At 38.2% G+C, this 12,213-nt stretch overlaps 1 protein-coding gene across 1 annotated transcript in view; it reads right to left on the reverse strand.

The window, feature by feature from the left end:
• The window catches only part of LOC115234262 (suppressor of lurcher protein 1), a gene marked incomplete at its 5' end in the record, with an annotated part of 296,609 nt that overhangs the window by 251,708 nt on the left and 32,688 nt on the right, over positions 1 to 12,213 (reverse strand). The window contains one exon of the mRNA XM_029805194.1: positions 10,045 to 10,111. Coding sequence (XP_029661054.1) covers positions 10,045 to 10,111 — 67 coding nt within the window. The remainder of the gene's footprint in view (positions 1 to 10,044; positions 10,112 to 12,213) is intronic.

A 12,213-nucleotide genomic window follows, 5' to 3' on the forward strand; every position in this document is an offset into this window, starting at 1 on the left:
TGCTAGCGCAGAGTATATTAGCAATTATCCCGGAGTGAGACAAAACTTTAGCGGAGCTTATACTACAAACTGCAAACGACAGACTACGCGAACACTTGTGGAACTTTCATTTGCAGTTCTTCTGATGTAAAGGGCAGATTATAGACGTACGTATAATAGTCGAGGGACCATCTACGCTTATGCGTAATGAAACAAATGTTCTCAATGCAACCGCGTCTCTTTGTTTAAAAATAAAGAGGGTAATTTGTATGCTGCGCATACCGCCAGGCATTCCACATACGAAATTCTAGCCTTAGTAATCTTAGTGTATGTAGGGCGACGTGACTGTAACGCAACCGCGTAAAGTGAATCGCGCCGATATCAGCTGCGCGACCTGTAATACCTAGAGAATACACCCGGTTCGGTCTGTATATGAACTCGATATTTGAACGTGAACCACATGCATCCGGAGCGTTCGTATTTCCACCTTTCTGTTTGTATCGGTGGCCCAATTTTTAGGTACGAGCGATGAAAAGGAAGGGATATCTAATACTTGAAACTAAAATTTAGAAAAAAAATATATAAAAAATTGAAAAGTTAGAAATTCTCGGGGGACTGATATCCTAGAGCGAAGATTCCTGACCAGCTGTTCGTTGCTCGGAATGGCAGTGAATGAGCTGGTTGTATAACCAGATTCAACTGCATAATGCAGGGAAAGGCTATACAACTTTTATATTACAGCGTACGAAGCTTATGCTGACGCTACGCTAAACGCACTTTTAGATATCCTGCAGCATTTGCATTAAACAATAATTTAGTCTGCAGGGAACTGGAAAAGAATATTTTATTTATTGACGCGTATAAACTTGAAGAAATTCCTTCTATTGTGTACAATATTGAAAACTAATATTTCCGATATCCTTTGGATATTATTTGTATGTGAATTCTATTCACACATTTTTCGGTGATATTGTGTCTTCTATTGTACTATCTTCCACGCTTCCGGAAGACCAGTTATGAACCGACAAAAGACTTTAACCTGACAGAAAGCAATTTCAAATATCTGCATATTTATTTTGCATATATATATCGGTACATATTTTGATATATATTTAACGGTTGTAACAAAAAATTTAATTATATTGCATTATTATAATCTCTTTGTAGGAGAATTATCTCAATTCCACATTTCTGAATGAGAGATAGAATTATTTCGTTTAACTGCATTTTTTATCGCACGACGCGAGAAATCCGTCAGAAGATTGTATGCGAAAACGCCATTTTCTCTAACGAGAAAATTATATCTTACAGTCGCGTACAAACCGCGCGAAAGAGCAGGACGCGCTCATAAGAGGATACGGTGTTCGCTAGAAGCTTTCTAACTGATAACAGACGGAGATAACACCCGCTGTGAAAAAAAAAGGTACGAGGAGTGCACACTGCACGAGAATATGTTTTTATTTTTTTTTTCGCATTACCGCGAAATGTGAAGACATTTGGAAAGGAATTACAGATATGCACGTAACGAACGTGACGCATTTTGCGATGTCTATCTCTCCAAGCTTCTCTTGGAACGAGATATCACGTTGTTGTTTTCGTTTTGTTGTTCACGTTTTTGTTTTGTTGATGTTCGCGGTAAGCAAAATGGTCACGGTTAATGGTTCGTACATTATCACCTCAACTGCATTTCTCTGTCATTGTTTCACAAATTTGTAACATATTCATGATAGCATAATGATCATGATAATGATAATAATCACTATTAATGATAATAATAATGACGTTAATAGTATTGATATATACGTGGAAATGCAGAGATGTACGTATAAAATACTACGGAGGAAAGCGGAAAAGAGAGGAAAGCGAAAAATATAATAATTCCGCTTCGCGTTTGCTATCTCGTTATCGTTTTATTTTGGGAAATTAAAGGGGAGAGATAGATAGGATGCACAACCAAAACTCAATTAATTTCAGTCAGCAAATTCCATATCCATATACTATATATGTATATGGATATTATTTGTGTATCTATTTGCAAACTGAAAAATCTTATACAATTGCATTGATTGCAATTTTTTTGAGATATCGAATATGGAGAAATGTCGGCGTCGGTACATCTCGTTCTTTCTACTGGAACTCAAAAAGTCCGTTGACAGTGAGAGATGCATGGATTTGTGTTTCGCGATTTACAAACTGAACTGATAAATATCAGATAGCGGAGGAAAAGTCAGCGATTTGATGGGGGAGGAATTTCAATGATACACATGGTTCGCGCGCGTTGCCGGGAGCAAGAAGACAGTTTTGACCAATTAACGTGGAACTGCCAAATTCCCCGACCGGCGTACAAAAGGCTGAATATCGACTGATTTCGCGCATCGACGTATGCATATAAGAGCCGTCCATTAAAAGCAATTGAGGAGATACGATCAGCTGGATGATTATCGAGAGCGCGGAAACGCTCTCATCTAAACTAGTTACAATATCATATCCATGACCCACCCCCGATCTCCTCCGCTAATGACAGTTTGCGATAGTGACAGGCTTCTCCACATCGATAATCTCCAAAAGCTGTAATATTCGACCTAATTCCAATATTCCGCCCGAATCAAGGCTAAGAGTGGCATCTCGTTCATTAATACTGTTTATAATGCAACGATCATTTAATCGCGATAATCGAAATCGAATACCTTTAGTACGGATTTTATTACATCATGGCAAATAAAAAATCTTTTTTTCCAGGGATATCCTTCATCAAGAACGATTGCCATGGATCGATAATCATGGAGAATGCATTTTCTTATATCGCCCGCAATGATTTTCAAAGCAACAAAATGCGAACCAATCATATTTTAGCTAAGCTCAGCTAAGTGGAATATCTCTCTTTTGCGTAAACTGTTCTTTATATACTGAAGATTTTTCCGTTCCTCTAACCTAAGAGAAATATGTTTAATTCTCCGCACGGAAATCTCGAAAACGCGGCAAAGATATGTATGTTCGTTCTCTTGTTAAAATGCGCGGCACAGGAATGTGAGGTAGAGGAATCGCTGTATTTATTTCTCGGCTTACCGTAAGTTCTTTCCAATCTCTCCGGTATTATGCGTCATACCGGGGGACCTCGGCGGCGTAATCCCGAGTACCGGAGAGAGACTTAAGAGCCGCGGTGCCGACCGAGCGAGATCCCTTTGCTTACTCGGGCGAACGAAATCTCAAACGATATTTCGTTTCGGGATATATAACTACACTCGTACCAAAAAGTGTTGCTCAAAGAAACGTAACGGCAAAACTTGCGAGTTTGTAAAAATGTCACGTTTGATGATATAAGTAGGGTTCCTCGTTTTACAGTAATAGACGCAGCGAGCAGACACTTGAGAAAGTTTATCGTCAAGTTCGCTCGATTTTTCCCTTAGACTTTATGCCGTATTATATCGAGCTTCTGGTGCCGCCCGATTTTTGATTTGCTATACGAAACTTCGATTTCGACCGCGAAAACCGTCGCGCGATTTCAGAAAAGCGGAGGAACCTCCTTTTATCTGTCCAATTAAGTGAAATGTCACTTAACCTGAACCGCCTTTATTCATCGCGGCATCAACGCGTGCTTCTGTTTACGAGAGAAGAGAAACTAAAATAGAATACCTCAAATATACTCATAAAATATCAGTCATCAGCAATCGTTCTATGTCACACATATTTCACGTCACTAATCTTTTTTAAATGTGTCGACTGCGAGAAAGTTTGAAGAAAGCTCTGTAATTTTCACAGGGAGAATTTCACTGCCGCGTGCCAACACTTCGTTCATCTTTTTCAGTCATACGGAAGATTGCACGGGTTCTTGAAGAATGAAACTGTCCCTGTGAAAGAGCACGAAAACTAATTCCCGGTACTCTCGTTTAGTGAGAGATGGGACACATCCACGTTATTCTTTGCCATTGTAACGTATTTTTATGTCACCCAGATATTGTAACTTATGTACTAAACACACACGAGATTTTTTTTTCTCGCGAAAAGAATTTATTTGTGAAAAGGGAACCAAAACCGATATCCAACTCGACATTTTTTTTATGAACTAGCGTTGAACTAAAAACTTAAAATAAACATTTAAACACAAATATTTACAAAAATATATAAAAATTATAGATTATTTCTTCTATCAGATTGTACCACAGTTTTGAAAATATTATTTCAAACTTTCAATCAAATGGCCTTTTGTAAAGTAAAGGAAAATTGAAGTCCGTAAAATCATCATTCAAAACTGAGATATACTCGCTGAAAATACTATAAAAACGTGATACAAAAATGGGAAGTAAAATACTGTACTAAATTATAAAATTTTACAAATCTATCAAATATAAAATGAAAAATATTACAAATTTTGTCTTATATTTATTTCTAAAAAAATAAACATTTTTAAGAACATTCAAAAAAATTTTTTAATCTTGAAATTTTTCATATAAAAAACTTTTGTGTGTGTTAGATATCTATGAAAAATAAATACAGATCAAATTAATTAATATTTACTCATATTCTTTAAATTAAGATTTTAAAACAAAATGTTAGCTTAGGTCGATGTACAAATCACAATTTACGCAAAATATTCTAATTTAATTTTCTTAACTACACATCGCGGAAAAAACAATAAAGATGAAAGCAAGAATATAAAACAAATTTAAAAATGATTTAAATATCTACAAATATATAGAATAATTAATATTATAAAAAAATAATATTATTATTTATCGCGCAAATTAAATTTTATCTAATTTATAAAAAGTCAGAAAAAATACTTTTAGATTTAAGGACTCATTGTCAGTACAAGCTAAAATTTAACATAAATAAATGATTGCAACAGTTGTACGAACTATGACCGTTCGATAAATAAATGAACTTGATTCATTAATTCGGATAAAATGCATTTAATTTCTATGAAATAGAGATATATTGGGTTAGAAGATTTAGATATCGGTTTTGACATCTTTTCTTTGAGATTGTTCGTAAAAGCATCCGTTAGAATAATTCGATTTAATACGTTTCTTATAAAAAAAATATAAATTGTAACTATTGCACAATGCAATTATATCTTTCCGTACATATCGAATTAACGATAAAAACAATTATGACACTATACTCACACATAACGATGAAAGAATTATATCGTGAAGGAGGCGAGGTAGGAGAGGGAGACCAACTCATACGAAGTATCGATTTTCCATCGCCATTACTTGGCGGTATCGGTGGTCCCGTTTTTCGTTAATAATTCATTTTTTCGCGACTTAGTTGCGAAACGGACGACTATTAATCTTGTCATTGCGGTGATCCCTGAAATTGAATTTCCGCAGTGACAGATATATTCGCTAAGGACTGTGCGACATGATTATATAGAACAGTCCATAGAATCCGCGACGTCCTCGAAACGTCCGTATTCTCTTTTCCCGTTTTTTTTTGGTTTTTTTTTAAGTGTACAGAATTTTATTTGCGAATGTGCGATCACTCCATTTGTCGCACGGACCGACTGTTTCATCGATTGTCTCTTTGACGTTTCGCTCATCGATAGCGGAGAAGCGTGCGCACAACACAACTGCGCGACGAGAGTATGACTTTCAGAAAATACAGACAAATAATCCCTCCGATTTAAATCCTGGATTGTGCACGAGGGAGAAATAATAAAAATGATCCTTTTTCTCGAGCCTGCCTCGTGCGATTACGATGAATAGCCGCTCGTTCGAGAAATCGCAAAGATGACAGCCCTCCTTCTTGATGAAAGATCGCGCGATCAGGTTATCGCCTATTTGTCGCGTATGTATGTGTATGCAACCAAGGGGGATACGTGTATAGTATATGTATTCTCGCCTGCGCGAGAAGTGGGCCGTGTGCACACCAGCTGTCGTTACCGAGCCTCGTTACCGTTCCCGTCACGTCAGTGGTGTGTGTTGCCGCGATAAATCTGGCATGCCCGAATCTCGCGCGTTATTACTTTGCGCTTTTACTCCGGGTAGCAAGCCGGAGTCAGCTGGTATATTTCATCGGACCTTGCAATCCCCGTTTCTTCAGACCCCCGTTACACGCGCGCGTCTTTTTTATTATGACGATAATCATAATAAAACTTATCGTTGTTTTTTTAAATAAAGAAGTCGTAAAATTCTGGCAGAATTTTTCTCTTGGAGTATAAAAGCGATGAGAGAGGAGCGAGAAACTAACGATGAAAAAATAAATAAATAAAAGCCAACGACGAATGGTCAAATTCGTTTTATCTAACTCATTCTGCAAACAAAATGCATAAACGAAATTATTATACTTTAATAGGAATACAAAGGCTTGTGCAATGCCATTTTCGAGCGGTGGGCCGCGCGGATGTCTTTCAACATGGCAGACACAAAGGATAAACTTTGAACTGGCACCGAAATTACTCGGAAGTCAGATAAAGTTTGCCGCAACTTAGGTAACAGCATGAGGTCATCAAACAATCGGGGTAGCAGCCCGCAATGAAACCGCGCTATTGCCAATTGATCGAATCGGTTCTGATTTTCGAGTCTACAGGATAGTTTCTACTCAGGATAGGATCGATAGAGGCGGTCCGCGAGGGCCGTCGTCCACGATAAGGAGCTAAGAAGTATAGCCCGAGATCAATTGAAAGGTATCGATCTCCGCGCTTTCCAGGTGTTACCCTCGGATAAAGAATTACGTCAATTTATATCACGCGAATTTTGGACGCCCTCCATCGTCACCCCTCCCCGGTATGTTGTGGGAAACTTTCGTCGTAACGTTAAGCCGCTTTACGAGATTACACCCTCGGCAATTTACATACGATTGAGTTACGGCGGCGGCGCTTGCGGTGCGAGAAAGGTAGTTAAAAGTATACTCTCGCGTTGCCCACATATTAATCGCGTGTCGCACAGAAATCTGAGCGAGGCTATATCGAAATATTTACGATTATTCAAGTTCGCGAAATGCAAGTTGTTTTTACGATGGTTCGACCTAAATGCAGTTAAACCTGAATTAATCGCGTCGACGGAAATTTATAATTCCGTAATAAGAAACTCGTGTTTATTATTCTTATTTTCCTCATAGCGCTTGTGTAAAAGATATCAAAGTTTCAAAAGAAAATACCGATTGCATACAGAAGAGCGAAAATTCCAGAGACGCGCATTAATTATTTTTATTTATTATACATATACGCTGAGTCGCGAGAGAAACACTCTTCGGCTTGATTCCCGAACTGTGTAGACAGTTTTTCGTAGTTTTAGCGTCGAGCGGGCTAGAAAATTTAACTTGCACCCACGCCCCCTCGCCCGTCTCGGAGAACTCGGAAAGATAAACTCGGAAAAGTTTGTAATTGCACGACGATTACAATTTAAATATGCGCTTTAGCGCGGCCAGAGAATTTACAAGTACCCTCTCTCCTTCTCGCGCCGCCTTTAATGAATATTACTCTTAGATCGGTGTATCTGGCTCGTGTAACATGAGTACGCGGGCAAATCCGACGAGATATAGACCGGGAGTCCCCAAGTTTTGCCGCTTTCCGCGAGCCGTATTATTAAACTTCCGGTAAGCCGAAAGCGAGCATATTCCGGACTCGCTTCAGTCTAAGATCGTAATAGCGAACTTTTGCCCCCGACGCAGCCATCGACGAGATTTCTCAGCCGGTTCGCCAGCGGCAAACTGAGCAAAATTATTCGCCAGCGCGTGACGCGGCCGAATTGATTAGATCTAAACTTGCTTCTGCAAACGTGATATCTAGTAGCACTCGGACGTGACGATGGACGTTACGAGGTAGCAAACGAATGAGAGAGAGAGAGAGAGAGGAATAGTGAGAAATTAACGTATCGTGTTCCGGCTAACGTTGGAATTTTCGCTAATTCCACTTGATGAACCCGAACGTTGCGCGTTGACAGGCTAAAACCATCGAAATATTTCCGCACGCGCGAAAACGAGAAGAGAGAGAGGGAGAGAGAGACAGATAGTGGAGCGAGAAAGCGAGGGAGAACCGTTTGTTCCGCGCTGTTAACCGCATGTGCAATGCGCACGCGTCTACTGTAAACTGTAACTCGGGCTCTCTCGATGACGCCGCGCGACCGAAGCGATGAATATCCGCGTGCGTCCCTCACGGCTGGACCAAATTAAATGTGATACACTCGTGCGCGCCGCGTAACGCCGGTCAGTTATACGCCGTCAGCCGGCATATTACCAGGTCGCTTCATTATTCTTCTTCCATTGTCGGAAAAATTGCGGCGCGCGATTCGCGCGAACGCGCTCTAACGACTCTCATCTGCGTACAGTAATTAGATTACGACGCGTTACCACATTTAATTTTTCGCTCCAAGTCTCTCGCACGGCCGCGTGCGTTATGTTTATTAATAATTTGCCCTCCTCTTCTTACCTTGTAGAATAATTGCATTCAAGCTTTTTTTTATAAATTATAAATTTGCGATAAGTATATATTTTATCAATTTCAAATTTGCGATGAAAGAGAGTGAGTACTTTCGTACTATAATCGCCGTATTGTCTTTTGTAAGTTTTGATATATTATTTTATTGAAGGATAAACTGACGATACGATTATGACACTAAATTTCAACTGGAAAAAGGACGTTTTACATCGTATCGATGCTTTCTGATTTATGGGTCAGCTTCGGAGCTGACTATTAAAGCAATGAATACCGAGTCGCACTAAGCAATCCATCAAGCCGAATATAATTCAGCGTCTGCATCTGACGTCATATAACGTAGTACGTTACGTATAACTAAATGCCATTCTTTTTGTAAACGTCTCGCTCATGCGTCATCTCTGCGCTCGCTTATGCAAAGAAAATGCAAATATACACGTGTGTATGTATATGTATACAGTTACGTTACGGCCGACACGATATTATCCCGAATAGCATTCTCGTATGAATTTTTACAATCGCTCACTTACAAAATACATACAAACGGATTGTATATATGTATAACACGTTGGTGGAATGAACAAACTTCAACGTAATAAGCTGTTCCACCATAATGAAATAGCATAAAATTCGATATGGTTCGCCTCGCATGGGAATAAAACACTCGTACTAAACGATGCCCGGTATGGCTGTAATAGCATAATAGTTTTGCTCGTGCATTATCATGAAAATGTACCAATTAGTAATCTTATTTTGCATATGCATACATGCTAACAATTATATTTTTTAGTAACATACTTGAAGAGTATTGACTAAAAAAAAAACAAAAAATTGAATAATATAATAAAATATGAAATTATATATAAAATAATGTAAGAAAAAAAATTTAATGAAAAACATAATTGTTTTCCGCATCTTTCTATGTTCAATATGATCTTTACTTCAAAAATATGTATAATTTATCACGTGATGTGAGAAATTTAAAGTCAAATTCGTATAAGAAAATATTAAAAATGGAAGCTTTGAATGAACAATAATCCAATAATTAATTAAATAACTTTCTTGTTGAATTGTATTATATCGTATCGGTTCCAAAATAATCGACGATTGTTTTCCCTCTTAATTTCACGCTTTGCATTCAGAATGGGCGGCTTATAACCACCCACCTATTCTATAATCTTATGTCTATGAGTGTGTTATCAGGAACAGCCACACCGTATCTCGTGTACCATACATAAGAGAACAAACGTGTATCCTCACAATTCGTGACTTTGCCAACGGTACTGGCTAGCCGGCCTCGGCCTCGGCCGGCTCGTGGTAACAGGGGCATTGTTTTTGTCGGACACGTTGCCTGGATACTAATGCGTTCGGGCACCTAACGTCCGGCTATACGTTAAGCCCGATGCGCCAACGTAAATGCGGCTTACGTCCGCGCACGATAACGGATCCTTAAACCGACATGTGTGTGCAATATCGGTTCGCGTTAACAGTAATCCATGTCAGAGAAGGAATCGCCCTATCCGTGGAATAATAAAATCCCCTTCCTCTCTCTCCTTTTGAATCTGCGAGATCTCGCAATCCGATGACATGACGATAATATTCACCCCTTTCCTATCCCCTTCTCGCTCCTTGTTTGTGATAAGCGCGCGCGCGCGCGCTCGCCGTTTTAGAAATAAATCGATATTTACCTGGATTTACGGCGTGGCAGTGGTTGAGAAGCGGCAGCCAACAGAGCAGTAGCACCGCTCTCTGCATCTGAAATCAGAATTAAAGCCTGAAATGTTTATAAGCATAAATCGCGCCAATACGTTATGGCTAAAATTACGGCGATCGTCCGCAAAATGTTCCGGAAAACTGACCGTGATTATAATTACATTATTCTATCAATTATACTTGGATTCTTTGGTAAACTCAAAACTGATTTTTCCTTGCGAACGAAAAGCTTGATAGGATTCCCTATTTATGAAGGTAATTATCGTCGGAAATTAAATTGTCTTTTAATCTTTCTACGAGTCTAGCTTCAAGAGTATAAATAGTTAACGCGTATACTCGTTTCTGGTTTACTTTAACGGAGACTCAACGTGAGTTTTAATTGACAAGACATATAATTCTTTTTGAATCCTGCAAAGTTCTCTCAATCAAGAATAAATGGTAGTTTCGTGCGTTTATATAAAAAAGATCAGCTCAAAGTTCCTCAAACTAAATCTGACAAAGTTCATCATGTGAGAATACAGATAGACTTCGTACTTTAATTTTGATCGTAACAATTAATTGATTGTATGGATGCAAAATCAATACACACTATACGATTTCGTATGATACAACTTTAATGTTTATTTCCTCGTAATTGATTTTTTTTTCAAGAGCGCTTTAGACATTTTTAATTTATTTTAAATAATCTGCAATTGAAGTATTGTACGTAGAATTTTCCATTTCACATTTTTTCGTTTTGTAATAAAATTTTTAATATTAATGTCTATTATTTTTGCACGCGCGTTTAAAGCCGTAATATAAAATAACTTCGGCGTTATTAATGTACTTGTTACATGCGAGTAAATACATACATCAAAATCCTGTGTGAAGAACGAGAAATCCTACGCACGCATATATATGGCAAATGCAGAGAGAGAGAGAGAGAGAAATGGAAAGAGAGAAAAAGAGAATAAAGGCAATCCTTTAGTGTTCATTGTGCTAATAAAAAATGGACTTGACGCGTGTGCGTGCGCTCGTCACAAGAGATATACTCACGTACGACCGCGCGATACAAAGGCAGTTGTGCAAGAAGTATTTGTACCAAATTTTTGCAGAGGATGCAATTCGCCTTTCCGCTAACTGCGCGTCCGCGTAAAAAGAGACTCGATGCATTCGCGAGTCGCATGTATCTCGCGAACGGAACGATTTGTCAGCTCGATTCCGATATCACATCGTGAGGAAATTTAAAATTGCAACATTCACGGGGTGCCGATGATCGGCAGCGCAATACTTTGATTAATTTACGTTTGAGGAGAAAAAAAATGCTATCTCGTATAATGCCAAATCTTTACACATATTTTTCAATTATTTCTTTTTACTCCATCTATCCTTCGTGATATATGCATCAAAATCTATCGTTTTCATAGGTTTTAATATTTTTATATTTCCCGTGTATAGGACATATGTACGATGTAAATAGTACGTAGTGCAAGCAATACGAACGAGATTAATAAAGCGAATGGAAAAAGTCATATATTGACATGTAAATGAGAGAAATTCTGGCTCATGCATTACAAAATAACAGTCGATACTTATGAATCGCGTTTGTGATTTGAATATCGTTATGTATTTCAAACCCACCGCACGTCCATCTTTATGTCGATATGCAAATGAAAAATGTCAAATATTTCGCCTGGAACAGTTTATACACATCGCAGCGTGACAATGTACTATACATCAAAACACAAATATAAACGAATAGCCTGTTTCAAAATAACACTTCTGCGAAAAAAAAAATTACTGCACTGTGGCAAATAGTGACTCAATATTCACGGTATTGATGAACGGTATTAATCTCATTTTGCGGGAGATAGGCACGAAAGGTCGCGTCGGGCCGAAAGGTCGCACAGGTCAAAAGTGCACTGACGATTGTATCCCACTGAGCGTACGGGTTGATACGCCGGGTTGGGTGGAATGGACAATTAAATGAGTAAGTTCTTTCGATATTCTTGCCATTAATGTTCCATTAGTCATCCCTATGCATTATGTGAGTAATTTAGAAACTTCTCGATATGTTTTAATATAAAATGAATAACTTTTTGAATTAATTTATTGTAATATTTTAATGACTTACAAATCGAAATGAATATTTTAATCTATATATA

This window comes from Formica exsecta, unplaced genomic scaffold (assembly GCF_003651465.1).
Source record: "Formica exsecta isolate Colony F162 unplaced genomic scaffold, ASM365146v1 scaffold106, whole genome shotgun sequence".
Taxonomy (NCBI): Eukaryota; Metazoa; Arthropoda; class Insecta; order Hymenoptera; family Formicidae; genus Formica; species Formica exsecta.